The sequence below is a fragment of the Puntigrus tetrazona genome, chromosome 18 (genome assembly GCF_018831695.1).
Source record: "Puntigrus tetrazona isolate hp1 chromosome 18, ASM1883169v1, whole genome shotgun sequence".
In the NCBI taxonomy this organism is placed as follows: Eukaryota; Metazoa; Chordata; class Actinopteri; order Cypriniformes; family Cyprinidae; genus Puntigrus; species Puntigrus tetrazona.
In genome coordinates, this window is record NC_056716.1 from 13,686,586 (window position 1) to 13,706,632 (window position 20,047).

At 41.3% G+C, this 20,047-nt stretch overlaps 4 protein-coding genes and 1 long non-coding RNA gene across 11 annotated transcripts in view; 2 read left to right on the top strand and 3 right to left on the bottom strand.

Annotated features, from left to right (window-relative positions):
- The window catches only part of LOC122323141, an 81,797-nt gene extending 74,527 nt beyond the window's left edge, over positions 1 to 7,270 (top strand). For 4 of the 5 annotated variants that reach the window (XR_006246953.1, XR_006246952.1, XR_006246951.1 and 1 more), the window contains 2 exons: positions 5,542 to 5,611; positions 5,832 to 5,973. This is a non-coding gene — a long non-coding RNA (uncharacterized LOC122323141). Of the gene's footprint in view, positions 1 to 5,541; positions 5,612 to 5,831; positions 5,974 to 7,132 lie in introns of those variants that run through there. The other variant, XR_006246954.1, reaches the window with a different exon arrangement.
- irf2bp1 (interferon regulatory factor 2 binding protein 1) lies at positions 268 to 4,095 on the bottom strand. Its single transcript, XM_043216795.1, has 2 exons — positions 1,983 to 4,095; positions 268 to 1,654 (listed from the first exon to the last, which is right to left on the bottom strand). The coding sequence occupies exon 1, from the start codon at positions 3,859 to 3,861 to the stop codon at positions 1,996 to 1,998; it is 1,866 nt and encodes a 621-aa protein (XP_043072730.1). The 5' UTR covers positions 3,862 to 4,095; the 3' UTR covers positions 268 to 1,654; positions 1,983 to 1,995.
- slc19a3b (solute carrier family 19 member 3b) lies at positions 4,854 to 8,519 on the bottom strand. Of its 3 annotated transcripts, none has more exons than XM_043216796.1 (5): positions 8,370 to 8,519; positions 7,154 to 7,919; positions 5,805 to 5,997; positions 5,563 to 5,704; positions 4,854 to 5,178 (listed from the first exon to the last, which is right to left on the bottom strand). In XM_043216796.1, exons 1-5 carry the CDS (start codon positions 8,514 to 8,516, stop codon positions 4,969 to 4,971), a joined length of 1,458 nt encoding a protein of 485 aa, XP_043072731.1. In that variant the 5' UTR covers positions 8,517 to 8,519; the 3' UTR covers positions 4,854 to 4,968. The 3 variants fall into 3 exon arrangements, with proteins under 3 accessions (XP_043072731.1, XP_043072732.1, XP_043072733.1); XM_043216798.1 differs by having other exon boundaries at positions 4,928 to 5,178; positions 5,563 to 5,588; XM_043216797.1 differs by lacking the exon at positions 5,563 to 5,704.
- Positions 8,520 to 8,537: 18 nt separating this feature from the next.
- Positions 8,538 to 18,142, top strand: daw1 (dynein assembly factor with WDR repeat domains 1). The gene is made up of 14 exons (XM_043216801.1): positions 8,538 to 8,674; positions 9,108 to 9,163; positions 9,253 to 9,325; positions 9,495 to 9,639; positions 10,731 to 10,789; positions 10,876 to 10,998; positions 11,279 to 11,378; positions 12,444 to 12,551; positions 13,126 to 13,232; positions 14,030 to 14,132; positions 15,613 to 15,727; positions 16,144 to 16,220; positions 16,854 to 17,016; positions 17,106 to 18,142. The coding sequence occupies exons 2-14, from the start codon at positions 9,124 to 9,126 to the stop codon at positions 17,138 to 17,140; spliced, it is 1,248 nt and encodes a 415-aa protein (XP_043072736.1). The 5' UTR covers positions 8,538 to 8,674; positions 9,108 to 9,123; the 3' UTR covers positions 17,141 to 18,142.
- The window catches only part of LOC122323129 (SPHK1 interactor, AKAP domain containing), a 57,007-nt gene continuing 55,098 nt past the window's right edge, over positions 18,139 to 20,047 (bottom strand). The window contains 1 exon segment of the mRNA XM_043216793.1: positions 18,139 to 19,527. Coding sequence (XP_043072728.1) covers positions 19,372 to 19,527 — 156 coding nt within the window. The 3' untranslated portion in view covers positions 18,139 to 19,371.

The window sequence follows — 20,047 nt, forward strand, 5'->3', positions numbered from 1 at the left end:
CCTGCTGAAAGTGTAATTCAAGATTTTTTTCAAGTCGAAAAACTAATTTAATGAAAAATACGTTCGCTTTTATGACAGCAAAGCAAAAACAAAGCACATTTATAGTTTTTATTTAATAACTCAATACAATTTATTGTAATTAATCTAAGGCCCCGCTGCAAAAAAATACATTTTGATGATTAAAAATCAACTACGCACTAATATTGTATAGCTGATATGATCAAAAAAAAGCAGTTTTAAAATGAACACAGCAACAGCCTCCGAGGGTTTGTGAAAAGTCAAATTTAATTTAAATACAATTTAAGCTGTAACATAAATGCCGATTAAACGAAGGTTTTACAGAACAGTACTTGTGCATTTATATATATTTAGTCATATATTTTCCAATGTCGTAAAACAAGACCGTAGACGTCGAAAACGATATGGAGAGCCAAACATGCAGCGGTCCCAAAAATACCCGGAAGAGTCCAGATAAGTTTAGGGTTGTTGTATAACAAGACAACGTGTCTACTGACAGATGCTGGCTCTTTCAAACGTTGTACGTGAAAACAATTTTCATAAAGTATGCCTTTGACATGTAAAAATGGAAAGAAAACAATCTGGACCATATACTTGTAAAAAAAAAAAAAAAAAGTGGATCTGTTGTCATGTTAAACTAGTCATCGTCTCCAAGGATTTAAAAGCCAATGGGTTACAATAGAAAATATAGTGATCTGCTTACTTGTAATAAAAATCTATTGTGTGTCTACCCATATAGGTTTAAATATAAGTTCCCAATGTAAAACATTCCCCATATCCGTCCTTGTTATCTGACGAAAGCCACAAAACCATTTTACCACAAAAATATATGTTATAGCATCATATGATACGACAATATTCAGCATGTCTATCTTTGGTTTTCTATTCATTCAAAGACTTAGTGGTACATAAAGCAACATAGTATCAAATCTAGAGATTGCACATCTATAACCATCGAAAGGGATAATTCTCGTACAATCTACACGGAGTAAAAAACATAAAAGATATCTAATATACATGCTGTATCAAGAAGCGATCTGAAGGAAGGGCTTTTTAGCACTTAGTAATATTCCTGGACTATTGAACAGTTTTTATGCAGCATAGACGACAGCAAAAACAAGATTGGGCCTGCGGTCGGTGATTGTGAAGGAAGCTGCGTTTCCAAACAAGCTTCCCGCCGTACAATCTGCATCTGTCTGGTGGTTCGAAGCACATTCTGGGAAATCACCCCACCGGATTTTTTTCTCTCTCTCTCTCTCTCTCTCTCTTTTCGTAGTCGATACAACTCGGTAGGTGAACCTGGTTTTGGTTTGCAGACTTAAAAGTTGTTAAAGCGCTGCAGAAGAATCAACGCGGGCCAACGAATCTGAAATAAGTGCCGGAGGGTTTGATACGTGGGCATCTCTAAAGAGAAAAATGGCTGTGTCCTCCGTCGCCTCACCCGGAAGAGAGACGGCGGAGGGGAGGATAAAGGGAGGGTGGGGTGGGGTTACGGGGGGGGGAAGACGGCGAAAGGGTAGATGGAGGAAGAGGACCTGCCCACCAGCAGCCGTCTCTTCAGTGCTGTGGGCCACACGAACACGGCGGCCATCTTTAGGGCTCAGGATCGCACCTCCCTCAGAGTGAGGTTCCAGTTCTGTTGGGGAGACATTGACACACATTTTAACTTTGCATTAGTTATAGCGAAAATAAATTACAACACGCAAGTGTTCGGTAAGAAGCAAGACTGCATTTACTTGATCAAAAACCATAAAATCCAAAATAACACAATTTAACATAACCTACGTGAACGTTTGCTCAAATGTAATTTATTCCCGATTTCTTTGGCATCATTACTCCATTGTTAATAGTCACACGACCTTTCAGAAGTCATTATAATAAGCTGCTTAAGAAACATTTCTTATCTCTATCAATGTTGAAGACTATTGGGCCGCTCGCTTCTGAACGAAAGCATATGGTCAAACCTGCCGCTGGCCGTTAGGGGTCTCTCTCCTTCTTCACCTTCACCTCGCCCGCCAGGATCGTAGAGATCTCGCCTTGCATGAAGGCCCACGGCACGTTGGAGCCCACGAGAGGGCACTTCTCCCCGCTGGGGCAGTACACCTCGTTCCCTGAGCCCTGTCTGCAGATGAAGTCCCGGGTGCAAGGGAAGCAGAACTTGTGGCCAGCCACCGACGGACACTGGACGAAGTGCGTGTCCTCCAGGCGCTCGTGGCAGATGGTGCAGCACAGAGGAGCGCCTCCTCCTCCTCCAGCTCCTCCCGAGCCTTCGCCTCCCATGACGGCGCTCTGGTCGGCGAGTGACGCGGTGACGGTCGTGGTCGGGCCTCCCGCGCTGCTTCCGGCTGACGGTTCTCCGTTACGCGACGCCAGCCGCCTCTGGCTCCCGGCGGGCGAAGGGCTCGCGCTGTTCTGCCGCCCTGCGTTGGCCGAGTGGGCTCCGCCGCTGCCTCCAGGAGCATCTTTAGGGGACTGGGTGGCCGTGCCGACGTTGTCAGCCACACTCATGAGGGCAGAGATGGGCGACGGGTCGCTGACGTGCGGCCCCATGCCCTCTGGAGGCTGCCCCGCACTGGCTAGCGAGGTCGCTGGCATATGGCCGGGCAACCCGGGATACGCGGCAAGCGGCCAATGCTGGCGCATCTCCTCCGAGGTCATCCTCTCGGTGCCGTCGGGCTCGGGCGAGGCCTTGCGCCGGCGCACTCTCGGCTGCGTGGGACGGCCGATGTGGCAGAGAGCGCTGGGTAACATGGAGCAGCTGGGGTCCAGGTAAGGCTGCGGGAGGGTTTCCGGGGCCGGCGCGTCTTTGAAAACCCGCACTCCATCGCCGAGCAGCTCCGAGAGGAGGCGCCAGTCGCCGGTGCCGTGCCTTTTCTCATACTCCACGTACTTGTACCCCGAGTTAATCACCTTTCCGTTGTCTTTCTGAGAGTCGTGGAACATCTGCTTGACCAGCGAGAGGACGCTGGGGAACACGTTGCCGGATCCGCAGGGATACTCGATGAAGACCTTCAACTCAAACTCTGCCATCAGCTTGGCGTCAAAAGCGAACACCCTTCCCACCAGGCCGTGGTCTTTCTTAAAGCGCACGTTGAACGGGGTGCAGCCGGAGAGGGCGTGCAGGGCCTCGCGCATGTGTTTGGGGCGTCCGGCCCAGTCTTCGGCGCGGTTCCGGACGCTTTCGGAAAGCTCGGCGAGGGCTTCGGCGTTCCTCTGCTTCTCCTTGAGCTCCTTTTCGAATTCTGGGCTCATGAAGGACGCCACACCCACGTTCATCCCCATGCCTATGGCCTGTCTTTTGCTGAGCTCGTTTAACATGGGGGCGGAAATGGTCAAGGGGGCACCTCCGGCTCGGGCGTTCAGACCAGGCATGGCGGTCAGCAGGCCATGAGGGGCTCCCACGAGCCCTTGCGCCATTAAATTAGGTGGCACAGCCCCCACTAAAGTCCTCCTGGCAGTAGGACTCTGTCTACTAACCTCAGGCGGACCTCCATCTTCCAGTCTGGGCAGCCCGTTGGGCAGCCTGGCAGACACGTATTCTCCCCTTCCCCGTTCGTATCGCTCGGAGGGCGGTCTGCCGGTCTCCATAGGACCCTCCTTACCAGCGGGAGCGTGTTTACCGCCGGGCTGCGGGCCTGGAGATCTGCCGTCCTGCATCACATGTGTTCGCTTGAGCTGCCGCGCCGCGTCGATGAGCAGCTCTATCCTGTCCGCGCCCTCGTAGTTCACACAACCTCTGCACACGGCCTCGCTGAACTCCCAAATCATGGCCCACGGCATCCTTGGCAGGTCGCAAAGATAGCACCATTGCCGCCTGGAAGATGCCTGCGAGGAAGAGGACATATTTGATAGGCCCTCGCGATCTTGCGTTCTCAAATCCACCGTGAATCTCTTTCACAGCCAACCTCCGAGCGCTTGCGATAGATTATTTCCTCGTTACGGACGAGTATATGCAACTCCGCTGGACTTTGTGTCATTCAGAATCGAGGTGTTTGATGTTTCTGCCAAGTCGTCTGGGCCGCAGAGTTTCTCCTGGAAGACGTTCCGAAAGTTACGCAACACTGACCCGTGGAATTGTGGGAAGTGTAGTTTTGGACAGCCGAACGCTGTCTTTCTTCCAAAACAATGTACTTGATTTTTATTTTTTTAGTACAATCCCTTACATATTTATAGTAGAGAGCAATCGGAGATCAAATTATCTTTTTTCTTTCTTATTATTTTATCGTGAGGCTTACAAAATATGTGTAAAATAACTTATTTGTCTGTGTTCATTGCGGAAATAGTTAACGTATTTATTTTAATCAGTGTTTTATCTCATTTATTTAGAACGTGTAATGTAAATTAATTCGATTTAGATTTTGACTATAATGACTAATACCGTCTCGTTTATTTATTTATTATTGTTTTTGAATATGAAACGACATTGTTATGCACATTCAAATAAAACGAACATCTTCAGCATTATTAAGTTTTAAATGCGAATAATTACAACGTGTACTTAGAAAAAGGTATTAGACTGCGATTCCCGTTTTACAAATATTTACGTCACTTCCGCTATTCCCAACAGCTTGTCTCAAAAACTTCCGGTGTCATATTACAGATGTGACGTTCCTGTAACTGTAGCAAGCGGTGTTTTTCTCTGTTTAAGTGTGTGTTTCTGTTTATAAGATTCTTACGATCTAAAGGTATTTCATTACAAGGCTGCACGTTACTATCTTTACACAAGGAACGTCTTATTATTTTTATTATTTTATTTGACTTAGCGCTTGGCATGCTGAGTGAAAACAGTGCAAATCACATATTTTGAATAGTAAACAGGAAATGAAATCCCAGAACAGTGTACGCAAATATGCTGTATGAATAAATAATTATACATATTATACAATAAACAATCACAGTACAGTTTCCGTGCGTTCCAACATTTAAAACATTTAAAAGTCTGATTGTACATTATAAAGCCGATTGTTCTTTAATGTTTTGTGGTAGTGATTGTGCAGCAGGATCTTGTCTGTCTGATCCACGTTTATCCTCCAGATCAGAGGATGGCCGGTCTGTATTTGTTTCTTCTGTGCATTTTCGGCAGTGCTTACAAACTGTATACAAGCCTTGTGAGAGGAAGAGCACAGAGATGATGCTGTAGTAGCCTCCGTATACAAGAAACTGTGACAGAAGAGGCAAAATTAAAATTAATATAACACGGGTGTATTCAAATATTTGCACCAGTTCATTTTATGCAGTGATTGCTGTTACGCATACTGTATTTTATCTGATACATCTAAATTATATTCATGTTTGCTTAATACTGAATGCATCTGGTATTTTTAGTATAATTATGATACATGTTTTTTTATGCATGCAATTGCAAGATATGATAAGAGTGACAAACTATACTTTCGCATTTTATGTAAGTAGCTCTTACACTACTAAAATGTCACTGATTTGCATTAAAAGCATTATATTTTGGCCATATATCAGCATCAGATTTCAGGTTTCAATAAACCTTTCCATGTTTTACATTTACAGCTTGGTGTAGCAAGAGCTTGCCTGTGTTGCAATGTCCAGTCCCAGGGCTGAATTGTCCACCACAACCGCGGTAAGTATAGTTTGAAGCGTAAGAGCAAAGAAACTGTTAATGCCGAAAGTTAGAGCGTAACGTTCCATAGAAAGGTTAACCGCTATCTGAAACCTTGCAGCAGAAAAAAGTTAACAGTTAAGGACAAAATGCATGCATGGTTTTTTTTAATGGCATATCTTATGCTTCCCCCGCCGCGTAACGACTAACTTACATTGTGATTGTGATGAGGAACATGTAGGATGCTTTGAAGACGGCGTAGGCCGCGTAGCACAGCCAGATGTTGTTGGTGAGGCCCATGAGAAAGACACACCCCGCACCTACAGCAGAGAAAACCCCCAGCGAGAGCTCGCCCCACACGCCCCACCGCACTCTGATATAACCCACAGAGAAAGCTGCCGCTGCACCTGAAAGCGACAATCACGGCGTGGATCACAATAAGGGAGACGTCAAATCCGCGAACAAAGAAGAGGCAACGATTAAATCGGGGGAAATGCATTTAGAGCGCGTTTTTATTCTGCACGGCGCTCAGAGCTCATTTATGTTGCCTTTGTTTGAATGTTCTTGTCAAGGCATCAAAACTGAGAGACAATCTCTTCTGCTGTAATTAAAGTGACTACTAACCGAACCCCTACTGGTGTAATTGCTTAAATTATCTTCCCCCACACACACTGGGCTGCTGGGTTCCTATGCAGACCGCATAACAATTAAGCGTTAGAAGTCTTCTGCACAACGCGTATATGATTCAGTGTACGATCGGCTGATAAAGCATCGGTTTCCAAAGCATCGCTTCGGCTATGTTCCGATATCTTTCGCTGTAAAGATAAAGGATTTATTAGACTTTTAATAGCGTTTATGGTTAATGAAGTCTTTATTGGCATCTGTGTTTCAGTGAGGGACCTTTAACATCCAATAAAACTTTACGCAAATAGTATTGTGAAAAAAGGTTCTTTACACTTTTTAAAGGGACGGTTTGCAAATAAATAAAAAATAAATGGTTTTATGTTTTTTAAGCAATGTTTTACCGATAGGTCATTTGGGGAAACCAAAATGGTTCTTCTATGAAAGCACGGTTTTGGAAACATATTTAATTTTTACCTTTGGACATATTCTGATTCTGATAGGATTTATTAGACCTGCGATAGCGTTTGTGGTTAATAAAGCCATTAAGTCTCAGATACTCTTACAAATAAAGCGTTTGTCTTCTAAATGTTTCCTTATTGGCGTCCATGATTCAATGAAGAACACACAAAATGTTCTTTATATTGTGGAAAAAGGATCTTTACACACTTAAAGGGATAGTTCAACTAAAAAAAATAATAATTTGAAATGTTTTTGGTCATCATCTACTCAACCTCATGCTGTTTTTTAATCATATATGATTTTTCCCCATGGAAATCAGTGGCTACCTCTAAATGTTTTTTACATTTATTTATTTAAATATCTCCTTTCGTGTTAAACAGAAGAAACGCAGGTTTTCAGTGTGAGATTGGGTTCCTCTAAGAACATTCCATTGAAAAATCTCTATTGTATATGTTATAGAAAAAAAAATACTTGGCTCACCTACAAGTGTGCAGACCGCCTCTACCACTCCATTATACACAGAGGATGTACTGGAGGGCTCAATGTGGTCCCACATCAGCTGGATGTAGTTAAAGACCTGTCCGTATCCAGCTGTGGCCAAAGCCCACCAGAGGGACCACTGCACCAGCCTTCTGGAAGAGTAGGACTCCTTGAGACTATCCCACATTTGTTTTCCAGAGGTTTTAATGTTCCCCCAATCACAGCATGCCGATCTAGTCTGCCTTTCCAGGTCTGTTTCTCCCTTAAACGCATCTGTAGCCTCATTCAGCGTGTCCGTAGACACCTCCGCCTTCTTCTTAAAAAACATTCCTTTCTGAGGCATTGGCAGGCACAAAGAAATACAGAAAGCCACCGACATTATACCCAGAGTAATAGTGTTTACATGGAAGTAGCTTGTGTCAGCTAGTGAAATTAACAGCTGTCCTAATGTGGCTCCAAAGGTATATCCCGTTAGCATGGCACTGCGGATGTACCCCGTGGCCCGCTGGTAGCGTTCGGGAGGAATAACGCTGTAGATGTACGAAAAATAGGCCACTTCGGTGGAGGTGACCATTGCGAAGTTAAACTGTAGGTAGGTCATGGCAGTTAAACTGGAAGCAAAGCACAGGAGTACGTAATTTGTGACAAGAAAAAGACCTTGAGTTATTATTATAGGTTTGTATCTGAGCAAGTCTGTCAGAAGGAAGACTGGGCAGAGCACGGCCAGATACGAGTACGTCCAGATGGGGAACAGGTAGTTTGTTACCTGGAGAAGTGGAAATACAATTGGTTTTTGGTCATTTGAGTAAGAAACAGAAGGAAATGTCTAGGTTAATGATTTAAAATCAGTGTGGCCACTTCAAGGTGTATTGCGTAAGACTCACCAATCACGTGTAGCACGAGGGAGGAATCGCTATTGCATCAAATTAATGCCCTTAACCAATATTTTGACTAGTTTTAGTTTAACTACAAGACCCTGAGGTTTTAGAACTGATAATATGATCGCTTTTAACCCCAGAGAAATGTGTGAGTGCGGAAATATGTTTCAGCTTCAACTCTAGACATCTTCATCATTCTTATTGTAACAGGAGTATTTTCAATAATTAAATGCTTAGCATATCATGATGTGAATGTACATAATCGTGCTTGTTTTTGTATCCGTCTGAGCTCTTAAACAATCTCGCAGCCAGCGTGGAAAACGAAACCCAACACTCACCACTTCCTCCGAGATGTTTTTGGGTCCCACCAGGTAAGGAGTCAGGAAAGGCTCTGCCGGTCTGCAGTTGGCAAAGAAACCGTAAAGAGAGAGTAAAACAGTGGGGAGGACCCAGTCTGACCTCTTCATTTTCTTCCAAAAATTCATTCTTATCTGCCTGTCTGTATTTTCACAACCGCAAGATTAAGACCCTCATTTCAGGTCCAGTAGCTGTTGGTCTGGTGTCTCTGTTGGTGTTTTTATTCTGTGCAGTGTAAAAATAAACCAAGCCCAGTCCCTGGTTTCGACAAAACGAGCTGTGCAAGGTGGGTGAATGAATATATTTATGATGGAGACTTTGAGCTGTGTGCATGTAGGGCTAATTGTGTGTGTGTGTGTGTGTGTGTGTGTGTGTGTGTGTGTGTGTGTGTGTGTGTGTCAATAAACGATTTTGAGATTTATTTGTATTAATTCATGTATGTATAGCACTTTTTGTAATAAGCAAACTACAGATATATGACCAAAGAAAATTCAGAGGATTTTAAAATACGGCACTTATTAACTGCAACGTATTGTATTGTTATTATTTTAAATGTGCAATAAAAAAAAGTACTATTTTACGATGTTACTCTAACGAAAACGTGCGAATTCGTAATTAACCACCAAAACACTGTTATAAGCGGCAACGGCGCGCAGGACGTGCGCATGCGCGGTACGTAGCGCGTGTGTCTCGTTTCCTTAGTAACGGTTTGTTGACAGAGTCTTCAGTGGCGTGATGAGACTGAAACGGCTACACATACGATACTACCCACCAGGTAATAATATACATATATACAGTTTTTTTCATCGCACACCTTTCTGTTAAATGCCTGGTTCAGTTTTTGTTATTAACGTTGCTGTGCAGGAATATTCCTGGACTATGAGAAAGGGGGGCAGCTCAGGACGAAATCCATCGATTTGTTAAACTTGACTCCAGAGTAAGTATAACCGTCAAACTAGTGCATAACTACACTATTTCTCTTTGTAATGTCCAGGTTGCACTTTAAAACAACGTTCTGCTCGTTAACAGTTATAACTGGTTACCTATCAGATAAATAAGTCCACATATAAGCCTTTACACATAAGTGTACTGTTTTCCTTCTCTAGGACGGATGTGAATGAGTTGCTGTCAGACATTAGAGCAGCTGAACCTCTCATCACCTCATCCTGCGTCGAGCAGGTTAAAGTCCTGATCTGCAAACTACAAGAGAAAGTCGGCCAAAAGGATGACCGCAAGTTCTACCTTTTCAGGGTACTAATACAAACTGACCAGTCATGCACGTGCAAATTTTTGCCTATCCTGAAAACAACCTTCCCCGAGGTTATTTTGCCTAACGGTATACATTTACTTTAAAAGTGATAGAAATACTAAGAAAACAAATATGTGGATGGATTCTGGTGTGAGAGGGCAACAGAGAATTGACTTTTTCACCCGAGGAAGTGTCATTATTGATTGTTGGCTCAAATTTTGTTCAATAGCTTGTGTTTAAAGACAAGCATCTCAATGATGGATTCGTTTTTTGACAAACATGCAGCTTTTGGCCTCATGAGGTGTCAACTGATGCACTTTATTTTACAGTCCTGTTCCCCTTGTACATACTATGTATTTATTAAAGCACTGCTACTGCTAATAACTAGGTACCAACCCTAAGCCTACCCCTATCCTATGTAGTTACCTTATATTACAAGTGTTCTTTGAGTTAAGTGCACATACTGTAAAATACAGTGAGTTTTAAGGATTACTTATATATCAGCTGTTTGGATTTTCACGGCACCCTTTTACTGCAGAGAAACCATCGGTGACTGTCTCCAAATTTGTTCTGATTAAAGAAAAGAACAAACATATCTACATCTTGGATTGCCTTTGGGCAAACTATTCCTTTAAACAGCATTTTGCTACTTTTATGTTCATTATTCATGTATTTTTTATATTCCCTTTCTTATAATTTAGAGACATGCCAGTTGTACTTTTATTAATTCATTTGTCACGCAGCATGACTATTTAAAGGGACTTGTGATAAATCCGTGATATTTAATAATTGAACATTACATCATTTTTAATCCAAACTTCCGTTCTGCTGCTTTTGTTCGTCACCACCACGGTTACATATACCAAAACCAGCCAAAAGTAAATGCATTTGAATCATTTATTCTGTTTAACGCATCGTATATCAGTATTCCCCGCTAGGTGGCAGCAGAGGGAAAACTGCTGTTTTTGTACATCAAAGCCACAGTAATTATATATGCAAATTAAACAGTCAAGCGTATAGATCTGAAATGAATTAATGTGGTTAAATGCACTCCTCCCCCCCGAGTATTCGTCTTCTCTGTCTCTCTCTACAGGCCCTTCAGGCTCACATCTTGCCCCTGACGAACGTGGCCTTCAATAAATCAGGATCGAGGTGAGTTTATCAGCTGTGCTCACATGCCTGCTCCCCCTCCCTCCATCAAATCGTGCCTCTCTCCTTTACTTTCCGTCTGTTTGCAGTTTCATAACCGGAAGCTATGACAGGACTTGTAAAATATGGGACACCGCATCCGGAGAGGAGCTGCACACTTTGGAGGGTCACAGGAACGTCGTGTACGCCATCGCCTTCAACAACCCTTACGGGTAACAGCAGGGCTCTTGCACATTGGATCATTTATGCCCCGAATCGTTCACAATGCCTCAGTCCTTATATTTCCCTTACTGTTTTTGTGTGAAATAGAAAAAAAGCAGTCTCCGTCTCCTCTCTGACTCTCTTTCTGCAGGGTTAGGGCACTTAAGGGTAACTGGTGTTGTTATTACAAAGGAACCATTTGTCACTTTGAGTCATAACAGGAGCCCTCGTCCTTTTTTGCCTCTCTCTCTGCCCTCTTTCTCGTTCTCTCTCTCTTGTTTTCTCTCTCAGAGACAAAGTTGCCACAGGCTCCTTTGACAAGACCTGCAAATTGTGGAGTGCTGAAACAGGAAAGTGTTTCTACACGTTTAGAGGACACACGGCAGAAATCGTACGTCTGCATTCTCACCGCATTCAGTCTAGTCTCAGCAGTTTAAAGAAGAGTTCATCTCAAAATGATGATTCTGTCCTCATTTACGGTCGTTCTAAACCTGTATGACTTTCCTACTTTAGGAAATATGTTCTGGCATGAGACTCACTGAGAGCATTTGATGTCATTGACTTTAAACCTGGTACAGTGTGTCTTGATGTGTTTCGGTGTATGTGAAAAGTAAAAATAAAATATAGTAAAAATTGTTCTCAGTATTAAAGCCTTTATCATTATAGTTGCGGCGTCGATACCACAACTACAATGATAAAGGCCCGGAGAAATGATAGAGTTGGAACGATTTTTTGAACGCTGATGAACGCGTTCTCCAACTCCACTAGAGTTAAACAGTTGAGTTTTACCACGCATGATCATTTCATCTGATTAGACCTAGATCTCACTCAAAAACGACCAAAGATTTTCAATATTTTACCTTTAATTTAATTTAAGCCATATCATGGGCTGCTAGTGGTCTAATCAGATCCAGTGGTCTGTGCTAAGCTGCAACTAATAGTGACCCAGAGATCGTCTGAATGGATTCAAAAATTGTAAAACTCAACTGTTTAACTCTAGGGGAGCTGGTAAATCAGCCTACTTTAAAAAAAAACATGTTTCTTTAATCTGACCAACTGTACCATTGAAGGGGTCATATGATGTTGCTAAAAAGAACATTATTTTGTGATTGTGATTGGCAGAATCCCTCAAGCGTCCGTATACCAGCGCAATGACACAAAAACAATAAAAGCCATTACAAACGAAGCGTTTGTCGTATCCAGAGAGTGTGAATGCAAAGAACATGTTTATTTTAGGTACTTCTAACTGAAGAAAACGGCCATTTAACACATTAGTGGACGTATATTCAAACACATAGGGTCCCATCTCTTAGGGGGCACCAGATGAAGTAGGTTGAACAAATTGGTTTGACTTAGGATGATGCCCAATGGGGCAGAAACCTATGCATGTATATTGTGCTTTTGTTCTGTTGGTCTCAATTACTCTCTCTGTTTTTTTGTGCATCTCTTCTATTAGGTCTGCCTGTCCTTTAACCCTCAGAGTACCTTGGTTGCAACGGGCAGCATGGACACCACGGCTAAATTATGGGATGTTGAGAGTGGGAAAGAGGTGTCCACACTGGCAGTACGTCTCATCCTGTGGTTTTTCTCTTCAGTCATAATCATTTCCCCCTCATTTGCTTATCTCCTATGGGATTTTTAATGATTTCTCTCCAGTGATCAGTGAGAAATTCACCCATGCGCGTGTTTATTAATGGATTTGTCATCAAATCTGTCATTACGACCATTTATGGGACAATTCAAGCATTCCACTTTTAGCCGAATAGCAGCGTACCGAATACAAACAGATGCGTCATGCAGCTCAGTCTGAACCGGAGCTGTATAGATGTGAGAAACGTGCCACGGGCCGGAGGGAGAGGGGAAGAGACGGAGTGTCTGGAGGTCTTCTCTCCGCAGCACATGGCAGAGCAGTGTGACTGAGCTCTGTGTGTGTGTGTGTGTGTGTGTGTGTGCTGTGTAATTACCCATCTTAACTCCCCAATTATTTCTCTATGAATCTAAATTATGAATAGCTCAGTGAGTTGTTACCGATGAATTGGGGAAATTAATATGATATTTCTTAGCTGAAGTAAGACAGGTCTCCTTTCTTTTAGAAATTCCCCTCTTCACTCAGTGTTTCTCTATTCATGCTTTCTTAGGGTCACTTCGCCGAGATCATCTCTCTCTCCTTTAACACAACGGGCGATCGCTTGGTCACGGGGTCGTTTGACCACACTGCCATTCTGTGGGATGTTTCTACCGGCAGGTCAGTCTGTATTTCACAGCTAATGTTGTAACTTTCTTTTCACTGCAGTACTGGCCGATATTTAAACCTCTTAATTGCACCGAATGCAAAAAATAGACAGTTGTTCTTCCTTAGTATTTTTTGTCATTTTCCAGTGCAAATGTCTAATGTTTCTTAAATCAGTACATGTTGAGAAGCTAAATTGCACAATAAGAAGTCTTTCAAGGAAATTGACCAACATGAAGTAAATTTAATACAGGAACAAATGAAGAGTTCATATGTAAAAACATATAAATTCGTTTTTTAACTGTTCTCAAAAATCATGTTTTTTTTCCCAATTGATCTCAATAAAACTGCAGTGGGGTTATTTTTTTTCTAGGTTCAAAAATAACTGGAAAAACAGCTGACAATAAAAACTTGATAATATACTAAAATAAAACATAATTTTTGAACATTTTATAAAACAGTTATCTTTGCACATAAACTCTTTAAATACATGTGTGAGCTACGAAAAAAATAAACAAAACATATTTAATTATGTGCAGTTTCTCAGAAAACAAGTCCTCAAATATCTTCAATTTGAATTTGAGTTCATTTTAGTTTGAGATAAATATATATCTTGATTCAGAGCTTATTTATAGAAAAATATGTTGCACAGAAGAAAATTATATTAAATACCCCATCAGCTTTATGAATTTAAGTCTTTGTAGCCTTATAGACCTTAATTTGTCCAAGATTTTTTTTAAGAGATGTAGAAATGAATCAGATGTGGCTTTTCAGACAGCATAATGGTATTTTGTCTTCTCTGTCTCTTCTAGCAAAGTTCACGTTCTGACAGGTCACAGAGGAGAAATCAGCTGTGTTCAGTTCAACTGGGATTGTTCCCTCATCGTCACGGCCTCTCTGGATAAAACCTGCAAGGTTTCTGTCTCTTTTCACTTTGTAATTCCCATTCTGTCTCGTAAAAGAGCCTCTTAAATTATGATTTTTCCCCTGGGATCCTTTTAAAATAATTTTGCATCCAAATTTAGTTTTTCCTTACAAGGCTTTGACTTAATTTCCACTTAATTTCCAGTTCAATTTTAAATGCAGCTATGTCAGATAGCCAAAGGACTTATAGTGTGTGTGTGTCTGGTTCCGGTGATCTGTTCATTGAGAAACTGAATAAAAAAGAAACACGCTAATATTAGTGTAGATGCCATTCTTTTTACGATGTAACAAGTATATTGTGTTTTATGAGGAGTTTTCCCAGCTGATCTATTAATGCAGCCTAACAGTCCTTTAACGAATTTGAATAATAGAAGCATATTAGTGTGTTATGTGTAGGCTAGGTTAAAAAGATGTGTCTTTAATCTAGATTGAAAGAGTGTGTCTGCTTCTCGAACCGTGTTAGGGAGATTGTTGCCGGGGTTTGAGTGCTAGATAGGAAAAGAATCAGTTGATTTTGATGTTTTAGGTTTTATAAAATGGGCAGAGTTTTGAGAATGCAGCAGATACGCAGGACTATAATGTGATAAGTCATTCAGAGTTTTATAAGTAATTAACAAGATTTTAAAATCTATTGGATGTTTGATTGAGAGCCAGTGCACTGTTGACAGAACCAGGCAAACAAGGTCATATTTCCTACGTCTAGCTGCTGCGTTTAGGACCAGCTGAAGGTGCAGAATATCCACCCAATAAAGCATTACAATAATCTAACCTCAAGGTCGTAAATGATAAATGAACATTTCTTCATCTGATTTTGAAAGTATAGCACGTTACACCCAAAACACCACCGATTACTTATTAAGACAATAGGGACAACCCATTTTAACTATGAGCCACGGACCGTTTTCTGGTAGTTAAAGTAGCAAAAGTGCCCCTTCCGCCGTGAACTTTAGACTTTGCATTTATCGTTAAAATATGGCTCGGTATTTTTTGCAAATGGTGTTTTTGAGTTTCAAAACTGTGTTTATATGGTAGACGACTAAACTCTTTTACTTCAAAAAATGAAGCGTTGCATTTACTTTCATCTGAGTAACTCTCTTCCTCTAATTGTCTGTCTGTTCCTAGAAGTGTGAGAGCTTTTAATTATTCAGCACAGTCTGATGTTTCTCAAAAACACAGTGAGACAAACTCTTCTCACAGATTTTTACAAGTGTCAGTGTCAGTTGATTTAGTGTGTCTGAGGTTAGATAATAGCACTGAGATGTCTGCATGCACGTGTCTGTGTTAAAGAGAAGGGCATTAAGAGAGTTAAGAGAATGGACGAATTCCATTGAAGGCGTCACACACTCACTCTTCATGAGGGAGCACTTTCTACTGGAATTCACTCGATCTGTCTAATATACTGTGTAGTGTGTTTGTAAGGTTATTTTGGGACGTGGTTGTGTGTTATGTAACAGGTCGTGTGTGTGTGTAGGTGTGGGACGCAGACAGCGGTCAATGTCTGGCTGCTCTCTTGGGTCATAATGATGAAGTGCTGGATGCGTGCTTTAACTACACCGGTCAACTGATCGCTACAGCCTCTGCTGATGGTGAGACATCTCAATCCAACCCTCAGTCTCAACCCTCTCCTATCTTACACATGAGCCCTATCATACACCCGGCGCAATGCTAGTTTCAGTCCAACACAGCAGCATACATGACAAAAATTAACAACTACAGTATTGTAAAAAAAATATTGGATACATATAAAAATAAAAGCACTCTGCACATGACACGCATGACGCTCATTAATTCATATACTCGATTTCCTCAATGCAGTAAATCGTGGCTATGTTTTAAATCCTAGCTTAATTCATAGCCACATTATATATTTTTCCCCCATGTCACGTGCAGTGCTCTATATGAGATACATACAAAGTGGTACATCTAACTGGATTTTGTGACCTGGGCATGTTTTTGTGAGATTGATCTATAATAGAGTCTGATCGTGGGTTTTTGTGTGCAGGTACATCAAGAGTGTTCAGCGCAGAAACCTTCCAGTGTTTGTGTCAATTAGAAGGCCATAAAGGAGAGGTATCAAAGGTAAGAAATCACATTATCTCTCCATCCTCGGCCTGTCAATCCAGCTTCAGACTCAATAATCCTCCGGTATCTCTTTCTTGGTCTGTTCAGGCGCTCATTTCCTGCCATTCCTGTCATTTCCTGTCTAGGTCCTTTCCTGTTTATATCCACCTGTTCTGCCCTCTTGCCTCCATCCCAGCATCCTGGCTGTCATTCATCGTCTTCTCTGCATATTCATACGGCCGCTTGCTTTCTCATGGCTCTCTTTATCTCTTCTTTTCCCATGCCTATCCTTAAACCATCTTGCCATAATATCCTCTCCTTTCTTTTCCGTCCCCCTCCAGACCGTCATCATCATAAGCAGAATATTTCCATTTCCTGTATAGAGGTGATAACTCAAGTAGGCTCATACACACTCGCTATAATAAAACGGCTGTCATACCAACACGGGTCAGATTCAGTTCAGCTGTCTCTCTCGCTCTCTTTCTCCTCCCGTTTTTCTCCCGCTCGTTGAAATAGGATGTTCCACATGCAAAACAAAAAGCAATTGTTTTATGACGGAATATGATGAAGAGCCATCCCGACGCATTATCATAACAAAAGGCAGAAATGTAATTGGCTTTTTATTTTCTCTCTCTCTTTCTTTCGCCGTAGGTGTGTTTTAATCCGCAGGGGAGCCGAGTTTTGACGGCGAGCGTGGATAAGACGGCTCGTGTTTGGTGCGTGAAGACTGGAGCGTGTTTGCAGGTGCTGGAGGGACATTCTGATGAGATCTTCTCCTGCGCTTTCAACTACGAGGGAGACACCATCATTACAGGCAATTACACGCACCTGCGTAACGCTCATAAATCCACAAAAGTAATCATACGTCAGTAATTTCATGCCTTGTTGTCAATCTTTCTGCAGGCAGTAAAGACAACACCTGCAGGATCTGGCACTGAGAGAGCGGCCTGAACTCTGATCTTACAGTATTCCTACAGCTCTTTTGATTAAGATATTGTGTGTCATTTTGTCACACTGCCGTAATTTTCAAGTTCACAGAGAACGTGCATGGAGGACATTATGGCTGGAAACTGTCATATATAATGCATCATAAATGTCATGCATTATATCTTTCATAAGTAACTGTAAGCAAAGTTAAAATGGTTTATAATATTTGCAGATTCTTCGTAATGTTTAAAATTGGTTGTTCGCTCCCAGAGGTATTTGTACCATTACTTTCCCCCTTAAAGAATACTCTGGGTCAAATACAAGTTAAACTTATGCTATCAATTATCACAAAAAATTAATGATTCCAAAAATGATGATATATAATGGAAGTCAATGGGAAAATTTTCAATTTATGTGCATGCTTGTCACCTTTTTTTTTTTTGATTGTACAATCTACAATATGAAGTCAGGGATTCAATATTGTAAAATCACACTTATTTTCTGGTGCGTTTATCCTGGAATATTAAATTTTTAGCATGCAAGTCTGTTTTTAGGTTAAAAGAAAAATTCACCTCAAAAATCTACTCGCTCTCAGGCCATCACAGACATACAGTATGAGTTACAGAATAGATTTGGAGAAATATAGCATTACATCATTTGCTCACCAATGAATCCTCTGCAGTGAAAGGAGTCCAAACAGCTGATAAAAAAATACTTAAAATACTTTAAGGTGAAAATTAAGGTGTTTTAAATTTAAACCCATCCATTTTTACTTCACAAGATGGAGTGTTGTGGCTTGGTTGGGGACTATTACGTTTTTATCAGCTTTTTGAACTCTCATTCTGACGGTACCCATTCACTGCAGAGCATCCACTGGTGAGCAAGCAAATGTATAAATCTTCAACCAATTAAATTTTTTTAGGCTATTCTTTTAACAGCTTGCAAAATGTGTATATAACCTCATTCATTCACGTGTGTCTCTTTTCAAATAAAGCTTGTCACCATCAAATTCACAGTACGCAAATTTTATTTTGAAAAGATAAATACATTCAGGTATACCGTGACAGACTGGATACAGTTGTGTGCCTTCAATGCTGATATTAAAACACATTACTATTATGTTACTATGCAGAGAAAACCATAACGCCACCAGATTTCACGTTTACACGTCAACTTTTACGTGACAAAACTGTACTTGTACTTTAAATATACTCTTTTATGTTCATACTTGTATATTCAAACTTTTACAGTAGTCTGGTGAGACTTTCAGTGCTGTGATCTCGTCCGTCTGCGTCTTTGCGATCGTAAAACATAAAAACTCAAATTTCCATTTGCCCAAAGATACAGTAGATCACAGTCTAAACTATTTACATCTAGCCAAAATAAAATCTCTTAAATAACAGTAGTCACACGAAACTAAACGTACAATTCAGTCTCAGAGGAACAATAAAATGACCGAACGTGTTCGCCGATGTAAACTTAAAACGACAAAGTGTGTTTGGAATGGGGTCTCACTATATTTCACGCTTTAAATACAAACATTTAAGTATCCTTAAATCCCTACGCCAGAGCTCACACGTCTGTTGTTCTTGATAAAAAGTCACATGTGCATTTGAAACGGGTTTGTTGTACAGTAAAAATCCGCAAGCTACAAAACGTCAAGGCTGATTGGTCGGTTTAAACCATGTTCCTCTAGCTGGTGACCGGTGGATCTAACGTTGCGTGCGCGTAAAGACAGGAACATGCGTAATTTAAAGGGAAATATCCTTAAATCACAATCTATGCGAATGTGCATCTCTAGCACATATTTATAGACAAGGCATTTCTTCCTACAGCGTATCCCATAATTCCTGTGATCTAGCAAAGACATATGCAAGTGTGACGAGAGACGGTGGAATGCAAAGCTACGAATCCTAAAGATATCAAATGTGGATGTGCTGGTGGTCGGAGAGGGCAAGTTTGGTATTAAGCAAGCCTCATGCTAAGGATCTTGGGATTGGGAGTGTCTCGTAAACCTCGCTATCCTGCGACGAACAGTTTCACAGCTGAGCTCTAGAAAAACGTGCTGATGTACAGTCATGGCAGTGTCTGCGGATGCGTCTGTGGGATCTATAAACTGTTTGCTTGTGTGAGGGTGTTAGTGGCTCAAATGGGATTGGTTGGTGTTTTCACACCGGCTCCTGACTATATATACGTGTGCTAGCACAGGACGGATATGTGGCGTCTCTAGTCGGCTGGTGCTCTAGCGCTTGGTCTTCAGTATCCAGTCGAAGAGGCTGGGCACAGGCCGTCCTCTGTGCTCCAGGTCCTGGTGGAGCTGACAGAACTGAGCCACGGCGCTGAACAAGTCACCGACACGCCAAGACTTCTGACCTGCCAACTGCACCACTCTGTGGAACTGAGAAACAAACACACGCTGTTCAGTTCTCCATCAGCAGTCAGTGCAGTTACACCACTCTTACTGTGGTATCGCTGATACACTATTAGTATCGATGATTTGAATTAGATTTCATTCTTCACTTTATTTTAGTTAAAGTAGTGTTTAAAAATGGCCTAAAAGTATCTATCCTGTAGGGAAATATATATAAAAAAGTATTTTTATTTCAAAATGCTTACTTGAGGTTATAGTGTTAGTTAACAATAATAACCCAATTTATGACTCATTAATTACCCCAAATACTCATTATTTGCAATTGTATATGTTTTAAACTATAAGGTTTTCCCCATTTGTCAGATTTTTAAACTCGTTTAAAACACAATAAAATTTTATATGCTTCTTTTTTTCAATATATTTTAAATCAAATTAAGCATGCTGTTTGAAATCACTTACACTGAATGACAATGTAATATAATTTCATCCAAACAAAAGTTATTCAAAACCTTAAAAGCAGACGTTTTATTTACATTTAATGTGCTTT

Excerpts from the sequence above, each read along its gene's own strand:
- daw1 (XM_043216801.1), top strand. The coding sequence starts at position 9,124 with ATGAGACTGAAACGGCTACACATACGATACTACCCACCAG. Across the intron at positions 9,164-9,252 it reads CATACGATACTACCCACCAG|GAATATTCCTGGACTATGAG; the intron begins GTAATAATATAC and ends GTTGCTGTGCAG. Across the intron at positions 11,379-12,443 it reads GAGGACACACGGCAGAAATC|GTCTGCCTGTCCTTTAACCC; the intron begins GTACGTCTGCAT and ends CTCTTCTATTAG.
- slc19a3b (XM_043216796.1), bottom strand. The coding sequence starts at position 8,516 with ATGAATTTTTGGAAGAAAATGAAGAGGTCAGACTGGGTCCTCCCCACT. Across the intron at positions 7,920-8,369 it reads AAAACATCTCGGAGGAAGTG|GTAACAAACTACCTGTTCCC; the intron begins GTGAGTGTTGGG and ends CCACTTCTCCAG. Across the intron at positions 5,179-5,562 it reads GACTGGACATTGCAACACAG|TTTCTTGTATACGGAGGCTA; the intron begins GCAAGCTCTTGC and ends CTTCTGTCACAG.
- irf2bp1 (XM_043216795.1), bottom strand. The coding sequence starts at position 3,861 with ATGTCCTCTTCCTCGCAGGCATCTTCCAGGCGGCAATGGTGCTATCTT.